Source organism: Carcharhinus amblyrhynchos, chromosome 12, assembly GCF_965287045.1.
Source record: "Carcharhinus amblyrhynchos chromosome 12, sCarAmb.v2.hapA, whole genome shotgun sequence".
Classification (NCBI taxonomy): domain Eukaryota; kingdom Metazoa; phylum Chordata; class Chondrichthyes; order Carcharhiniformes; family Carcharhinidae; genus Carcharhinus; species Carcharhinus amblyrhynchos.
The window spans coordinates 89,013,079-89,031,768 of record NC_137335.1 but is presented as its reverse complement, the minus strand read 5'-3'; the positions used below and the strand labels follow the sequence as shown (position 1 = coordinate 89,031,768).

General features: G+C 43.4%; 1 protein-coding gene across 1 annotated transcript in view; it reads left to right on the top strand.

Annotated features, from left to right (window-relative positions):
• mcm3 (minichromosome maintenance complex component 3) overlaps window positions 1–3,439 on the top strand; it is a 49,798-nt gene extending 46,359 nt beyond the window's left edge. The window contains exons 16-17 of the mRNA XM_080200921.1: window positions 549–639; window positions 1,926–3,439. Of these exons, the coding sequence (XP_080057047.1) occupies window positions 549–639; window positions 1,926–2,124 (290 nt within the window). The 3' untranslated portion in view covers window positions 2,125–3,439. The remainder of the gene's footprint in view (window positions 1–548; window positions 640–1,925) is intronic.
• The last annotated feature ends 15,251 nt before the right edge of the window (window positions 3,440–18,690 follow it).

Here is an 18,690-nt window from a genome sequence, read left to right as displayed (position 1 = left end):
GCCATCTCCAGTCCCATTCACACTGTGGGCGTGGCTTAGCGCGGCCAAAACAATCAGCTCTGAACTGCGCATGCACGGTTAGAAATAAATTTGGAAAAGCACGCCGTGTCAGATCGCTCCCACGCCGCAGAAAACGGAGAAAGCCATTCCCGGGTTTCGGTAAAATGGCAATCTGCACGGACATGGGTAGGGATTGCCTTAATGGTCTCTCATCCAACTTTACCATGTTTTCACGCTAACATCGGGCCTGTAGTGCCAGGGATTTGCGTTCAATTTTAACCTTGAATGACTGTGTGGCATTTAGATGTTCTACCTGGCTAGGCTGTATGGTCTCTTCCTGCTCCTATTTCATCTTGTGCTGCAGACCCCGTTTGACGAATTCAGGTTAGGACCGTGGAAGAATGCTTCTGCCACAACGAATGTGTTATCATCACAAACAAGGAGTCGGTTATTTAAGACCTGCCGGGGACTGCTTTGGGCTGGATATACGCAGGGACCATTTGCAACTAAGTTATTAAAGCAGTATGATATTATTTTCCCCCCCACAGTTCCACCCCGCACTCCAAAGACCGCGGAAACGGAGGAACTCATGGATACAAGTGATGAATCTACCGAGAAGCCTGGGCTGAGTGAGCAGAGGTGAGCATGGTGAAACCTTGATAGTTGTTCCTCACTTTACTGTACATCTAATTTGGTGCTACGCAGGTTCTGGATGTGGAGTCACATCTGTCTTTTGTTTTCCCTCCACTGTGAATGACACAGGGTAGCTTTGTTCCATTTTGGCTTGTGTTTTGCACTGGCTTTTTCAGTATTTGAGAATATGGGTAAGTGATTGGAAATGGCTTGTTGCCTCGGCAGGTTTTATACAAACTGCTCCAGCCCTTTGAACATTGTGAGTGGCATCGGGCAAATAAAGCGTAACCTTATATAGGAGGGTATTTGTCTTTGGCTGAATAGTGAACACTGGGAACCAAAGTAATCTCCGGTATTAGAGAATTGATTAATCTCTGAGGAAATGTAACCTCAGCAGATTCAGATGAGCAGAGAGATTGAAAATTAGAGACTAGTGACGACTAACTGAGAAATAAAATTGGTGTGTTTATAGATTTTCTAACTGCTCAGGCTTGATTATGCATATGTTTCACTACCAATCCATGCACCAGTGTGTCAGAGGGGACCTACTCACTGCTCTTCTGGATTTATGGGGTCATATGGGGAGATGATGGCCTAGTGGCATTATCGCTAGATTATTAACCCAGAAACTCAGCTAATGTTCTGGGGACCCAAGTTTGAATAACCACCACGACAGGTGGTGGAATTTGAATGTATCTGGATACATGTGGGATTAAGAATCTACTGATGGCTATGAACCCAATGTTGAACATCAGAAAACCCAACTGGTTCGTTAATGTCCTTTAGGGAAGGAGACCTGCTATCCTTACCGTCTCTGACCTACGTGTGACTCCAGAACCACAGCAATGTGGTTGGCCTCTGAAATGGCCTAGCAAGTCACTCAATTCAGGGGCAACTAGGGATGGCAAATAAATGCTGCCCCAGCCAGCGGCGCCCACATCCCACGAGTGAATTTTTAAAAAAATGCAGTTTAAAATCAAAGCGCATGGAATTTAAGTGTTGAAACCATTGAAATGAGAACCGAGTTGGGAACAGCTGTGTCCTGAATAAAGGAGGCCTCTGAGAGCTCACCTTCAGCTCCGTGAATTGGCGAATATAGAGGAACACAAGGAATGCAGGGAAGGAGCATTCTGAATGGCAGCGTGTGGTGGTAGCAGCGGAGTGCTGCATACTTTACTTCCAGCACAAACCCAGTGCTGTTGTCTTAGTGCTGCTGCTCAGGATTGGGTAACTGAACCTTGATTGGATGGTTTTTCTTTGTGACCCTAACCCTGTCTGTAATCCTGGCGCAGGTTGAAAGAATTCAAAGCCGCTTTACTGGACGCTTTCAAGACTGCACATGCTCAGTCCCTTGGGATGCAGACCCTGATGGCATCAATCAACAAAGATAACAAGGCGCCATTCTCTGATGTGGAGGTGCAGTCTGCCCTAGACAAGATGCAGGAAGACAACCAGATCATGGTCTCAGATCAGATCATCTTCCTTATCTAATGCACTGACATTTGCTAACTTAGTGAAGGGACAGTGTGTATGGGGCACACCAGTCTGCCAAGCTGCGTTAAAGACTCTTACTGAACTGTAGGTGGTGACTGAAGAACATACTTCCATTTAATGCACCCAATTTCTTTGTATATAATTTCGAATTTTGCTGTATGCTCTCAACTCTGGTTATCTCACTCTTTCCACCCCACACCTTCAAGGGTGAGTTTCTGTGCAGGTATTAGTGCTGTGACAGCACACAGAGCTATGTTCTGATGTTTAAAGTTGTGGATAGTGACTAAGGGGCCCAATAACAGGTGAATGTCCTGAGCTCTGATTAATTGAAGGAAATGATAACTTTTAAAATTAGTGTACCAGCTAATTCAATTGAGGTTTGTGATCAAGTGCAGAGGAAAATATCTGTTTATGTTAGACTGAAGACTTGAGGCTAATGATTGGAAACCCAAAGTGCTGTCAGGGAGAGGTTGGGGTGGCATACATTTTTTGGGGAAAAATTGCAGTAATTTCCTATAGCTATCAGCAACTCTGTCAGAACTGGTGTTGTGCTATTTGGTGTGTGGTTATAGGAGGGAGAGGCTAGGGTTGATTCTAATCTGCAACGAAATGCAAGTATTACTTATTGGTAATTATGCAAATATCAGAAGCTACATTTTGTACATGTTGTCTTGTCCTCTGATCAATATTTTAAACTGGATGTTACTGCACAGAACATGACATGCCCTTTTTGTTGGATTTGCCCTAACCAGTGCTTCACAAATGATAAGCACATTGGCCACTGCATTATTTACCCTGGGGTACACACACCAGGTATCAGCGATCGCCTCAGTGGCCCACATGTAAAGGTGTGGGCACTGGAGAGGTGGCCTGCTGTTCTCGTTTGCGTTTGGCTTGCTTTATGCTCACTGGAGTTGTTTCCAGTGAGGTGGCAGCACTTCCTCACTTGTGAATGATTGACCTACTGTTCTGCCAAATCCACTACTCTGGCCTTCAATTACCGCAGGTTATTTTACACTGAAGGAGCACTCTTGCAGGAGGTCTTTGTAATCGGACCATCTAATGTAAATCCCCTGAACTCCTGCAGACCCATTGGCAACAACCACCCTGACCCTACTTATTGGTCTCTCTTAACTACAGGAATTTGCCCGAACTATTGGTTAGCAATGATTGGTACACTTCAGTAAATCAAAAGTCTAATTTACACTGCCGGATGGGTGGAGAACCAGGAAATTTGCAGACTGCTAAATTTGTGTTAACCACTTTTACAAAAGCCTTATGTTTTTTCTAAAATAAAGCTGAGTTTTGGCTCTCTTTTTTTTCACGGACGCTGTTCTGTTCAAAGAAGAAGCCTTTGTCCTCGGTTTCACTATGAGATATTTGAATTGCAAAAGCTGAGTGCAAGAACATAATGGAAAGAAATGTGTATCTTTCTCCGCCAACATGGGTTATTGACCTTGTTTTCCTGTTCCACTTTTCTGAATTCTGTCTGCGTTATACTGACTCGTCAGAACGTCCGCTTTCAGTTCATCTGTAATGTGCGGTTTGAACTACTGTTTTTTTTCTATAGCTGTTGTAGCAGGATGACCAAACTGAACAGTGCGAACAGGTGCTCAGACAAAGAAAATCTCAGACAGAACTCCATAACCTGACCCACAGTAATTAGCAACTGCACTTCTACCCATTTGTACGTTAGTTTTGAGAATCCTTCCGTTCGATTGCTGAGGATCCATTCTCACTTCCTTCTGACAAAACAGGAATGTTGCTGAAATAGAGCAAGCTCAGGAGTATCGATTCTGGAATATGAAGAGACAAGATGGGATCTCACAAATCACACAATCTTTCCAGCACATGGGAGACACCTTGTTATTAGGAAACCCGTCAGCTTGAATTTTACACTAGAAGACCGATTCTCCCATCCCGTTGTGCTGAATTTGGTGGGGAGGCGGGCCTAGTATTTAAATTATATTTAAAATTTCATTCAAATGTCAATAACAGACCTGGGACTGAACTCTCCAGGCCGGAGAGCCTGTCCCACCCTCCAGAGTGTTTCACTCCGGCAGGGTTCAGACTAGCTTCCCACTTCTGAGAAACTAGTGGGATGACCCCACTGGAGTGAAGGGGGGGAGATTGGGGTCCCCCATGAGGTCAAGTTGTGGGGAGGGTGTTGCCCCTTGGGCATGGGCACCTTTGCAGTGCCAGTGTGAATTACTCTAGTTATCTTGTGAATTCAGCACTTAGAATTTTTGGGGGAGAATTCTGCTCTGATGGTGTTTCAAATGTGCAATTTGGTGGTATAAATCAGGGTAAAAATCCCAAGCTTGTCTCAAATAATTAGTGAAAATATTCAGAAATGGAGATTGTGCAGAGGATGAACAGCAATTATTTGTCATAGTTCTGAATTCTTACTATTTAAATATGATCGAGGCAGTGGCCAGCTATACACAGGTAGGTGACTGATTAGTCATTGTAACTGCTGCCTGTTGCACTAAATTGAGCTGGAGAGACAGCACTCTGAGCAGCAGCTTTCATACATCAAGAAGTCTTCCTGGAAAATAATTGAGTTGGGTTGCGTACAATACTCATAAGGCTATTGTTTTCAGACTGGTGCACCAGATAGGTTTGCAATGGTTTCAGCATGAAAGATCTGCGCAGGGAGGGGGGAAGAAAAGTTGAGTTGTGGGGAGGTAATGATGCAAATTGTTAGCATAAAACCAGAAAACACAGCGTCAAATGTCAAGAACCATGTGAGGGAGACTTTGAAGCAACTTGTCGAAATGGAATCCAGGCACCAGGGAGCTTGCAGCTGGATGAAAGCAAAACAATCCATGTTAGAAGTCATCTGGGAGTATTTAGCTGGAATTTTTGAGAACTTTGATTTGGAGTGAAGTTTCATGTACAAATTAATGAATTATGGTTAAAGAGTAATCTGATTTCAAGTGATAGTGGGACTTGCAAAACCTTTCATTGGGGAATGCAGTCAACACTCTTATATTCCACTTCTCTTGCAATAAATAATAACTCAGTTTGCTTAACTGATCACTTGTTCCTGAATATTAAACTTGAGAAACATGTGCCAGGACACCTACATCTCTCTGTACCTCTGCAATCATCTCAATTTAAATAATTTGCTGTTTTTCTAATCTTCCTACCAAAGTAGACAAGTTCCTCAAGATAAGGGCGGGGGGGCAGTTTAGAACGGAGTTGAGGAAGAACAACTCTGAGTGGTGAATCTCTGGAATTCTCTGCCCATTGAAGTGGTGGAGGCTACCTCACTAAATATATTTAAGACACGGGTAGATAGGTTTTTGGTAGGCAAGGGAATTAAGGGTTATGGGGAGAAAGCGGGAAAGTGGAACTGAGCCACTTAAGATCAGCCATGATCTTATTGAATGGCGGGGCAGGCTCAAAGGGCTAGATGGCCTACTCCTGCTCCTACTTATGTTCAGATTTTCCCAAGTCGTACTCCCATCTGTTAAATGGTTTGCCCACTCACTTATCTATGTCCTTTGAAAGACTCCTCGTCTCCCTTTCACAACTTAATTTCTGACCTGTTTGTGTTACAGCAAAATTGGCTACAATACATTCAGTCCATTCAAATCATTCATTCAAATTGCAAACAGTTGAGGTCTTGGCACTGATCCCTCTTGAGCTCCACATATTTCCAAACCGAAAAAAGACCCATTTATCCTCGCTCCCTGTTAGCTAACTAATCCTCTATCTATCCCAGTATGTTGCCCTCTTGTTTTATGGTAATTTTTGATGTAACACCTTGTCAGCTGCTTTCTAGAAATCTAAATGCAGCACATCCACAGGTTCCCCTTTATCCACACGCCAATGAATTAGTCAAATGTGATTTCCCTTTCACAGGATCATGTTATAGAATTAACAATAGGTCTCTTAAGCCTACTGCACTATTCAGTAATATGCCTGATCTGATTGTAACTTCAACACAACAGTCCTGCCTTCCCCAGTAACCTTTCACCCACTGTCCATATCCACCTTGTCAATACCCCCTCAGGATCTTAAAGGTATGCAGTAAGGTTGACTGCTTGACTACATTGAGATTTTCCAAGTGCCCTAGAATAATAGATTACTGCAATTTCCCTATGATGGATGAGAAGTTAAACGGTTTCCTGCTCCCTGTCTCCCTCCTTGAATAGAGGAGGCACATTTGCTATTTTCCAATCTGAAGTAACCTTTGCAGAATAAAGAAATTTTGGAAAATTAAAACCAATGCATCTACTATTGCAGCTGTCACTTGAGACATAGGATGAAATCCATTAGAACCTGGGGACTTGTCAACTTTTAGTTCTAAGAATTTTCTCTGTACCCTTTCCCTGGTGATTGTAATTGTTTTAAGTTCTTCCCTTTCATTGCCTTCATAAATAGTGTTTTGTATCCTGTGATATTAATCTACATATTGTTTTCTATGATCCTTGACAGTGAAGACATGATCATCTGCTATTTCCTAATCAATTCCTCATTCTCACTCCAATGCTCATTTGGTCTTTTCCATGTCAAATAGAAACTCTTGCTATTTTATGTTTTATATATTCCTAGTTACATTTCTCTTGTATGCAAATCTCTCCTCCCCATTCACCTTTTAGTCATTCTTTGCTATTCTATCCAACCCTCTGACCTGCTGCTCATTAACTTCTTCAGTTAACCACAGATGCTTTGTCCTCTGAGAATCTTCTCTACTGGAATGTATCTTTTTTTGAGTGTTCTGAAATATCTTGTGCCATTGCATCTCTACTGACCTATCTCTCAACTTAATTTCCCAGTTCACTTTAACCTGCTCTGTTTTATGCCCTCATAATTGTTTTTATTTCAGTTTAAAACACACATCTTAGATCCAATCCTCTCCCCCAACATAAATGTGAAGTTCAATCAAATTATGACCACTGTACTTAAGGGTGCCTTCACTACAAGATCATTAATTAATCCTGTCTTGATGCACAACACCGTATCTAATGTAGCCTGCTCTCTGGTTGATGCTGGAATTAAGTTATCAGCCAGGCTACCAAATCTATACGTAGATTAATATCACCTATGATTACCACTGTACCTTTCTGACAAGTCTTCAATATGTTTTTCTGTATAATCTGTCCTACAGTGTGCTTACTGTTCTGGGGCTCTAACATAGAACATAAAAATAGAACGCTACAGCACAAACAGGCCCTTCGGCCCACATGTTGCACCGATCATAGAACTATCTGTAACTCCCAATCCCATGTACTCATCCAGAAGTCTATTAAAAGACCTCAGCGAGTTCATCTCCACCATCACTGGCAGCCAATTCCACTCACTCACCACCCTCTGAGCGAAAAACTTACCCCTGACATCTCCTCTGTACTTGCTTCCCAGCACCTTAAATCTGTGTCCTCTCATAGCGACCATTTCAGTCCTGGGAAATAGCCTCTGAGAATCCACCCTATCTGTACCTCTCAACATTTTATAAACCTCTATCAGGTTGCCTCTCAACCTTCGTCTCTCCACGGAGAAGAGACCTAGCTCCCTCAACCTACCTTCATAAGGCATGCCTCCCAATCCAGGCAACATCCTTGTAAATCTCCTCTGCACCCTCTCAATAGCTTCCACATCCTTCCTGTAGTGAGGCAACCAGAACTGCGCACAGTACTCCAAGTGGGGTCTGACAAGGGTCTTATAAAGTTGCATTACCTCCTGTCTCCTAAACTCAGTCCCTCTATTAATGAAGGCCAGTACACCATATGCCTTCTTGACCATTTCCTCCACCAGCAAGGCTGATTTAAGAGTCCTATGGACCCAGACCCCAAGGTCCTTCTGCTCCTCAACACTGCTAAGACTCCTACTCTTGATATTGTACTCCTTCATCCCATTGGTCCTGCCAAAATGGACCACTACACATTTAAACCTCACCCAAACGTAACATCTATTAGCATTCTTCATCTCTGCCAAAACTGATTCTATATTTTGATCTCCAGGAATAAGGTCATCTTGCTCTCTCTCTAATGTATTTGAGATTGCTGGAAACTTTATGTACTTCATGGGATATTCAAAATGGTTACTACTTGGTAGTCGGCTGGTAGCAGGTAAGCTGAATTATCACAGCTGTATTATGAAGAGAGACTAAATAGGCTGGGTCTGGACTCGTTGGAGTTTAGAAGGATGAGGGGGGATCTTATAGAGACGTGTAAGATAATGAAAGGGATGGATAGGGTAGAGGTAGAGAGATTCTTCCTGCTCAGAAAGGACAGCAGGACTAGAGGGCACAGCCTCAAGATAAGGGGGAGGGCAGTTTAGAACGGAGTTGAGGAGGAACTTCTTCACTCAAAGGGTGGTGAATCTCTAGAATTCTCTGCCCGTTGAAGTGGTGGAGGCTGCCTCGCTAAATACATTTAAGACACGGGTAGATAGGTTTTTGACAAACAAGGGAATTAAGGGTTATGGGGAGAAAGCGGGAAAGTGGAACTGATCCACTTCAGATCAGCCATGATCTTATTGAATGGCGGGGCAGGCTCGAAGGGCCAGAACATATTTCTTATGTTCTTATGTACTAATGTCATCCTTAATTAACAGAGCTACCACTCCACCTTTTCAATAACCTTCATCACTGCTAGTAAATCTTACAACTAATAACACCTTACTGTTACAAATAAATGACAGGAGGACAGGCAGATTTCTGTCCTCCTGTGCTGTCACACTTTGATTTCTCTTGGAAAATAAATGTTTACTCCATCTTTAAAGTTACAAAGCCAGCGTTCAGAGTGGACCAAACAAATCCAATCCACCATGCTGGTTCCAAAAATCAAATTCCAACTGAATCCAATTCATGGTCCCCCAGAGGGAGATAAACAAGATCCAAGCTGGCAAGATGAGGCATTGTACCATAGAACATCGAACACTACAGCACAAACAGGCCCTTCGGCCCACTAGTTGCGCTGATCACTTCTATACCTACTAAGCCATAGACCCATCTATAACCCCCAATCCCATTAGATCCTATATACCCATCCAGAAGTCTTTTAAAAGACCCCAGCGAGTTCGCCTCCACCACCACCGACGGCAGCCGATTCCATTCACTCACCACCCTCTGAGTGAAAAACTTACCCCTAACATCTCCTCTGTGCTTGCTTCCCTGCACCTTAAACCTGTGTCCTCTCGTAGCAACCACTTCAGCCCGGGGAAATAGCCCCTGAGAATCCATCCTATCTATTCCTCTCAACATCTTATAAACCTCTATCAGGTTGCCTCTCAACCTTCGTCTCTCCAGGGAGAAGAGTCCCAGCTCCCTCAACCTATCTTCATAAGGCATGCCTCCCAATCCAGGCAACATCCTCGTAAATCTCCTCTGCACCCTCTCAATAGCTTCCACATCCTTCCTATAGTGAGGCGACCAGAACTGCGCACAGTACTCCAAGTGGGGTTTATCTTGGTCTTTTCCTGATGCTTGATCTTAGCGCCACGACAACGGATGAATGAACATCGCTCGACAATCACCAGGCAAGACTATTCCCTTCCTGTTGGCGAACACTTCAGTGGTCACGGGCATTCAGCCTCTGACCTTCGGGTAAGCATTCTCCAAGGCGGCTTTCATGACACATGACAGCGCAGAGTCGCTGAACAGAGACTGATACCCAAGTTCCACACACATGAGGACGGTCTCAACAGGGATCTTGGGCTCATGTCGCACTATCTGTAACCCCCGTGACTTGCCTGGGTTTGCAAAACCTCACTCACTGTGCTGTCTGGAGACAATACGCATCTCTTTAACCTGTGATCAGTGCTCCTTCCACACACATTGTCGGCCACCTTAGGACTTGAACAGCAGGTTAGGTGTAAAGATTCGCATTCTAATCAGTAATCTCTAAACTGTCCATGCTTTATATGCTCTGTCTGAGGCCAGAACTCTCCATTCACCTGACGAAGAGGCAGTCCCCTCGAAAGCTTGTGAGTTTACTATCAAATAAATCGGTTGGACTAAAACCTGGTGTTGTCAGACTTTTTACTTGGATAACTCTCCTCAGTGCTGTCTACTCTTCACCCACTCCTAGACATTTCTTCACATTTTCATTCATCTGTGTTCACGTCAGTGTTGTTTCTGTCGGTAGATCTGTGATCTGAACTGAACATTCTCAAACTGTAAGAGATGTAGTGATGTGTTCCCTTTTTTCCAGGGTTGACCACTTGCTGCCAACAATCCAAAAGGTGGGAAATATCAGATTGTTGTCCTGTAGCATTCTGGCTAAAAATATTTGCTGCATTTGTTTACAAGAGATTGTGTTGCAAGGAAATAAAAAAGAATGTAACTCGGGATAGAATGTTCAAATGGAAGAACTGGCTCGGGTCACTGTCTGTGTGGAGTTTGCACATTCTCCTCGTGTCTGCGTGGGTTTCCTCCAGGTACTCCAGTTTCCTCCCACAGTTCAAAGATGTGCGGGTTAGGTTGATTGGCCATGCTAAATTGCCCCATAGTGTCCTGGGATGTGTAGGTATAATATGTGGGGGTAGGGTCTGGGTGAGATTGTGTTCGGTGCAGAATCGATGGGCTGAAGGCATCTTTCTGCACTGTAGAGTTCTATAATTCTGAGAGGGGATCATGGAGTGAGCTATTGAGTAAAAGAAAAACCTGGCTGGAAATATAAAAAAGGTAAGAATTTCTACAAGTATTTAAGGAGGGAAAGAGTGAGTGAGTGTTGTGACTGATACATCAGACCCTCACCACCCAGCCAAGAGTGAAAATGAGGAATTAATGAAAATGGCAGATGAATTTAACAAATATTTTAAACCTGTGGAGGATACAGATGATCTCCCAGAAATAGTTGTGAATCACGGGGTGAAAGGGAGAGAGGAACTTTATCATCAGGGAGTTAACCAGGGTGGCAGGGACCTGGGTTTGATTCCCAGCTTGGGTTACTGTGTGGTGTCTGCACATTCTCCTTATGACTATGTGGGTTTCATCCGGGTGCTCTGGTTTCTTTCCACAGTCTGAAAGGTGTGCTGATAAAGTGTATTGGCCATGCTAAATTCTCCCTCAGTGTACATGAACAGGCGCTGCAGTGTAGCGACTAGGGGATTTTCACAGTAAGTTCATTGCATAGTTGTGACACTAATAAATAATTAAAAAGAATGCTGTGATAATTATTAGAACTAAAAGCTGGCAAATTCTGCAAAGAACAGAATATTAAATGTGATTCCTTGATTGGACAACACTTGCTAAGCAATCTTGAGCGTGCTAAGATTTATGCAATTGAGGAATGTGTAAATATGTCTGTTGTTTATCACTGTGCAAACCCTGCTACAATCATATAAGCAAATATGAGCACGTCTACTCAAAATTGGCATTTGTATCTCTTGCAAGATGCCTGCCTACGATGCAGCAGACACGTTTGATCTTGCAAGATGGCCTGAGCTATTAGCTGCGGCATTGTAATGAATCAAGCCTTTTTCCTCTGAGGTGAGCACAATGTTATCAAAGACTGATCTTGATTGCTGTCCGGTTATATCTGCCTTCATACTGAGATTGTACTGAAGTTGGGTGTGATGGTTATCTTGAAACCTTTTTTCTTTCCTTGGCATTCAAGACCAAGCTAAGAATAGACAGGCTGCTTATGAATGCACCAGAAATGTGGGTTTTAGTCTTATAAGTTTGCAAATAGCTACTCAAGTATATGATGTGCTCATAGATGATACAACTGCACGTACTGTGATGTTTGCTGAGAAAATCACATTACGTTTGCAATGCTCAACTTTCTAAATCTACTGCATCTTCTTTGTGATGAGGAGGGATAAACTGGCTCCCATCTTTATTGAATCCTCTCAGTTAGTTGCAACAAGGTTAACTAAAAGGATTCCTTCCCTCTTGGATATCTTTACTCAGTCCAAATGTTTTTAAGTTTTAAAAGGAGCCATTTAATCAGACTTTCTCACAGTTAAAGAAAACATGGTAAGAAAAATAAATAAAATGCAGCATATATACATACAAATTAGAAATGAGGAGTGATTCCAAAACTAAAAGTTTTGACAATGACAGTGGATGGTGAAGTATTGCAGTCATTAAGTTGGGTGATTCTGAAAATATTGACTTTGACAGTTGAGTAGTTGGTTTGGAAATCCTTGATTCTGCACATTAGCTGAAAGGAGTTGTCCTGTTTCCTTTTTATCTATGGCTTTGTTGAGTTGTGACTTGCTTCTAGTTATCAGAGAGTGAGACTTTTCTTTTACCTGCAAATGCAAAGGTGCCTATTGGATGTTTTTCAGCTGTCACCTTCACAGGACACACCACAGCACATACATGCACACTGGAGCACCAGACTAGTGCACAAACCCAAGTCACGGTTAGTTTGTAATCCTTTTTCTTGTGTGTTCCTGGGAGAGAAAAACATAAATATGTCTTTTGCTCAAAAACTGCTTTCTTTCAACTCAAATAATGTCCACAGTCTGGAATATAGCTCACAGGAGATGGTTTCTGCCGAGATGGTAAGCAGCTTCCATTATCTCCATAGGAGATTGCAGTTCAGTCTTTATATCACATCTCTTGCTTTGAAGTGCTTCTGTCTGAAAAAAATTGTCATGGTTTCTCTCGGGGCTGACTATAATCCACACAGGAACTTTCTAGACAGTCGCTGAATTACAGTCTCAGAATTTACATTCTCAGCCACTTCTGGCTTGTAAGTCCTTTTTTAAAAAATGCATGTCTTATATAAAAGTTCAGGATGTCTGTAATTTAGAGCTATGATCCGTTGTCATGACACAAGACGTAGATCACCATTCTATTACAGGTACGGGTAATTTTTTTTTAAAGAAAATTAATTAAATGTAAACATTGATGAATATGACACCATAACAGTAAGTGGAAGTATTTTTAACCAGCTTCAGACAGAAGTGCCGAGCAGATCCTCTATCTCTGTCCCCTCCTGAAGTTCCTAGCATCAGAGGTGCCAAACCTCAGTCAATTAGATTCACTGCATAGGATATCAAGAAACATCCGTATATACTGCTTAAAGTGAAGAGAATAGACTGAAGACATTGGTATCTACCTGTCCTGTTCCCAAAAACAAAGATAAAGCCAATCAATTACTGCCCCTCCGTTTACTGTCCATCGTCAGTAAAGTGATGGAAGATGTCTTCCACGATGTGAGCAGGTGACACACCTTTATAAACTCAATACGAGGGCGGGATGGATCAGACCGAAAATGGATTTACCCTATCCTCACGGCCAAGGGACAGCCAATGTCCATGGTCTATTATCATAGCTTTTCATGGCATCGTGCGCTGCCAGAGAGTTCTGGAGGCTGCCAGGCATGGCGGGACTATATGATGGGGCAAAAGTCTCGCTCTTCCAGGACTTCTCAGCAGTAACACAGCAAAAACTTAAAGGCTTTGATGTGGTCAGAGAGCGTTGGGAGGAATTTGGAATTCAGTCTGTCCTGCACCATCCTCCTGCCCTGAGGGTTACCCTCAAAGGTTCCACTGGGACATTTGATAATCCAGCCGAGACTTCAGCTTTTTTAGAATTTGTGAAAGGCAATGATTTGGAGTTGCAATCCACAGCTCTTGCTCCACACCCCTGTCATTATTATCTTGTGTTGATCCTGTGCTTTCTCATATTGATGACAGCAATCCTGTCACTGACGTATGGGCGATTTTCATCAACTGCCCCGTTTAGAGTCATATTCTGCAGTTGGTTGAAAATCCTTGAACGTATCTCCTGTAATTGCGTCTCTTAGTTGATCCTGTTACGTGAGCTATCACATTGGTTGGGGGCAACCCTATGAGTGAACATGCCAGTGAACTTTTACTTGATATCCCGCTATCCTGATGAGTCCAAGGATATTCATTCATCTTTGTCCCCTGTAATGTCATCTCTTCATTGATCCTGCGATATGAGTTATCACATTGCTCGGAAATCCTGAGAGATCCTGATATCCTGAGGCGAACTTAGCCAACCATCCTGTTTGGAGTAATATTTTGCGTTCTTTGTTCATCAAAGAACAAAGAAAATTACAGCACGGGGACAGGCCCTTCCACTCTCCAAGTCTGCACCGACCATGCTGTCTGACTGAACTAAAACCCCCTATGCTTCCGGGGACCATAATCCCTCTATTCCCATCTCATTCATGTACTTGTCAAGACACCTCTTAAAGGTCACTACCGTATCCACTTCCACTACCTCCCCCGGCACCGAGTTCCAGGCACCCACCATTCTCTGCATTAAAAAAAATCTGCCTCGTACATCTCCTTGTCCCTTGTCCCTCGCATCTTAGACCTGTGCCCTAGTAATTGACTCTTCCACCCTGGGAAAAGGCTTCTGACTATCCACTCTATCCATGCCTCTCATAATCTTGTAGACTTATATCAGGTCTCCCCTCAACCTCCGTCGCTCCAGTGAGAACAAACCAAGTTTCTCCAACATCTCCTCATAGCTAATGCCCTCCATACCAGGCAACATCCTGGTAAATCTTTTCTGTACCCTCTCCAAAGCCTCCACATCCTTCTGGTTGTGTGGCAACCAAAATTGAACATTATATTCCAAGTGTGACCTCACTAAGGTTCTATAAAGCGTCAACATGACTGTATCCCCGAAAGTTCCATCTCTTAGTTAATCCAGTTACTTAATTTATCACAATAAAGGGGGCAATCCTGTGAATGAATATACTCAAATCTTCATTGCTATCCTGATGAGAATTAGATATAGCTCTTGGGGCTAAAGGGATCAAGGGATATGGGAAGGGAGGCAGGATCAGGATATTGAATTTGATGATCAGCCATGATCGAAATGAATGGCAGAGCAGGCTCCCCAGTGGAAAAATCCTGCTATCTGTGGAACCCAGGCAATTAACAAGTAAATGTTACAACACTCTCTGTTCTAGATCTGGTGATTATACATTGAGCACACTGCAGTGTTTGGAGAGAGACTTCATAGCAAATATTTGACAAGGAGATATGGGGTGATATTTGGGAATGCGCAAATAAAATTTCAGTTTATAATAGAACAAAAGAAACTCTCTTTAAGATATTCCTCAGTTTTGAATATTAGTTTGTGGCACTGTTTTGACCCTGCCGCATCCTCTTTGTGTCGAAGGTGAACATAAGAAGTAGGAGCAGGAGTAGGCCATCTAGCCCTTCGAGCCTGCCCCGCCATTCAATAAGATCATGGCTGATCTGAAGTGGATCAGTTCCACTTTCCCGCTTTCTCCCCATAACCCTTAATTCCCTTGCCTACCAAAAACCTATCCACCCATGTCTTAAATATATTTAGCGAGGTAGCCTCCACCACTTCAACGGGCAGAGAATTCCAGAGATTCACCACCCTTTGAGTGAAGAAGTTCCACCTCAACTCTGTTCTAAACTGCCCCCCCCCCCCCTTATCTTGAGGCTGTGCCCTCTAGTCCTGCTATCCTTTCTGAGTGGGAAGAATCTCTCTACCTCTACCCTATCCATCCCCTTCATTATCTTATACATCTCTATAAGATCCCCCTTCATCCTTCTAAATTCCAACGAGTACAAGCCCAGTCTATTCAGCCTCTCTTCATAGTTCAACCCCCTCATCTCTGGTATCAGCCTAGTGAATCTCCTCTGCACTCCCTCCAAGGCCAAAATATCCTTGCACAAGAGTGGCGACCAAAACTGCACACAGTACTCCAGCTGCGGCCTCACCAGTGCCCTGTACAGTTGCAGCAAGACCTCCCTGCTTTTATATTCAATCCCCCTCGCTATAAAGGCCAGCATCCCATTTGCCTTCCTGATCGCCTGCTGCACCTGCAGGCTGGGTTTTTGCGACTCATACACAAGGACCCCCAGGTCCCTCTGCACTGTAGCATGCTGCAGCTTTTCACCCTTTAAATAGTAATCCCTCCTACTATTATTCCTGCCAAAGTGGATAACCTCACACTTGCCAACATTGTATTCCATTTGCCAGTTCCTGGCCCATTCGCCCAGCCTATCCAGATCCCTCTGCAGACTTTCTACACCCTCCGCGCAATTTGCTTTTCCACTTATCTTTGTATCATCAGCAAATTTCGACACCCTACACTCAGCCCCCTCCTCCAGATCATCTATATAAATGGTAAATAGCTGACGCCCCAGCACCGATCCCTGGGGCACTCCACTAGTCACCAACCGCCAATCCGAATAGCACCCATTGATACCAACTCTCTGCCTCCTATTAGACAGCCAATCCTTTATCCACGCTAACATCTTACCCCCAACTCCATGCACCCTAACCTTCTGAAACAACCTTTTGTGCGGCACCTTATCAAACGCCTTCTGAAAATTGAGAAACACCACATCCACCTGTTCCCCTCCATCTACGGCACTAGTCACACCCTCATAGAATTCCAATAAATTCATCAGACACGACTTCCCCATAACGAATCCGTGCTGCGTCTGCTCTATCAAACAATTTTTCTCAAGGTGCCTCGCTATTTCTTCTTTGATGACGGATTCAAGCATTTTTCCCACAACAGACGTTAAACTAACCAGCCTATAATTCCCTGCCTTTTGCCTGCTACCCTTTTTAAACAGCGGCGTAACATTAGCCATTTTCCAGTCTTCCGGCACTTCCCTGGAATCCAGCGAGGTTTGGAAAATAATCACTAAGGCATCTACTATCACCTCTGCCATTTCCTTCAGAACCCTGGGATGCATTCCATCCGGTCCTGAGGACTTGTCCACCATCAGCCCCGTTAGTCTATCAAGCACTACCTCTCCGGTGACTGTGATCGCATTCAGGCCCTCAACTCCTACCATCCTTCTATCTTTAATACCCGGCAAACTATTCGCGTCCTCCTCCGTGAAGACCAAGGCAAAAAACTTATTTAAGGCCTCAGCCATTTCCTCATCCCCCACCACTAAATCCCCCCTCTCATCCTCTAAGGGTCCAACATTCACTCTAGCCAGCCTCCTCCTCTTTATATATTTATAAAAACTCTTACTATCCTTTTTTGGTGCACTGCTTTTTGCTCCTGTGTCAAGATTGAAGCCGATTGGTTCAATGTTCTTAAAGAGCTTGAGAAGATCTTTGATATGGACCTAGAGTTTAATCTGATACTGGGTCTCCCAAACAATAAGATCAATGATGCGAATGGGAAAAGGCTGCACAATATCCTAACGTTTGCAGCACAGAAGGACATTGTTATTCGTGGATTAGTGACAAGCCTCCTTCAATCAGGAATTGGCATGGAATCATTCTGGGATGTGTACCATTGGAACGGTTGAGCTTAATCGGATACATTCAGTAATATTTGGGACCCTAGTCTTAAAGTTCTGGGCTCTGCATTGTCTAGTTTGCTCCTGCAAGGTTTTCCATAAGTTCTGTGGGTCTGTCTCCATTCTTCTGTGAGCTTGGTTGTGTGCCACTGAACCAGTTGTGTCTGTATCCTGATATCGCCCCATCCTTTGGCATACCCTTTTATTACTTGTGTGGTGGGAGATGCCTGATACAAATGAATAACCCGAAACCAACTGGGTTGGTATTTTCTTCTTTCTCTCTTCCTACATGGATTTGAAAATGATCTTGCTGTACTGTATCAATCTCTGAGAGTTTGTTGTGCATTGAAAATAAATTCAGTAAGAATATATTTTAAAAATGCACATCTCCAGTCTAAACAAGGAAGAGATTTGTGAAGTTTTGAACGTTTGTCTCTACACTGAACATACCAAGCACAAGGTCATGATGATCATGGCTGCGATTGACTTGCTGAAGCACCAGTGATGGATCCTGTACTGATTTGGTGGTTGATAGCTTGAAGAAAACCTAGACAACATTCAGATTTGGGCTGACAAGTAACATTCACACCACACAAGTGTCAGACATCGACCACCTCCAACAAGAGAAAATCTAATGATCATCCCTTGACATTCAATGGCAGTAACTTTACTGAATTCCACACTATCAATATCTTGAGGGTTACTATTGACTAGAAACTGAATTGGACAGTATATTGGACAAATCCTGTGGCCATAAGAACAGGTCAGAGACTAGGAATTCTGCAGTGAGTAACTCACTTCCTGATTTCCTTCAAAGCCTGTCCTCCATCTACAAGGCCCAAGTCAGGAGTGTGATGGACTACTCACCGCATGCCTGAATGTGTGCAGCTCTAACAATGTATAAAGCTCAACACCATCTCTCACCCATTTGATTCACCACTGGTACACCTTTACTGCAGTGTGTACTATCTGCGGCATCCACTGCAGCAACTCACCAAGCCTCTTTCATTAACATCTTCCATACCTGCCATCTCTACCATCTATAAGGGCAAGAGCGGCAGACATAGCCACCTGGAAGTTCTCCTCCAAACCACTCACCATCCTAACTTGGAAATGTATCACTATTCTGTCACTGTTGCTAGATCAAAATCCTGGAACACTCTCAGTGCTCCCACAGTACAATGGGTGTACCTACACCACATGAACTGCAGCGGTTCAAGAAGGCAGCTCACCTCATCAAAGAGCAGTTGGAAAATGTTATGTGTTCTGTGTTTAGTTTGTGATAAAGTGCATGCAGCAGTCTAGGTTCATTTCTTTACCTTGGTTCTGAAACCTGTTCAAATACTCGAGCCAGAATCAGTGACTGAT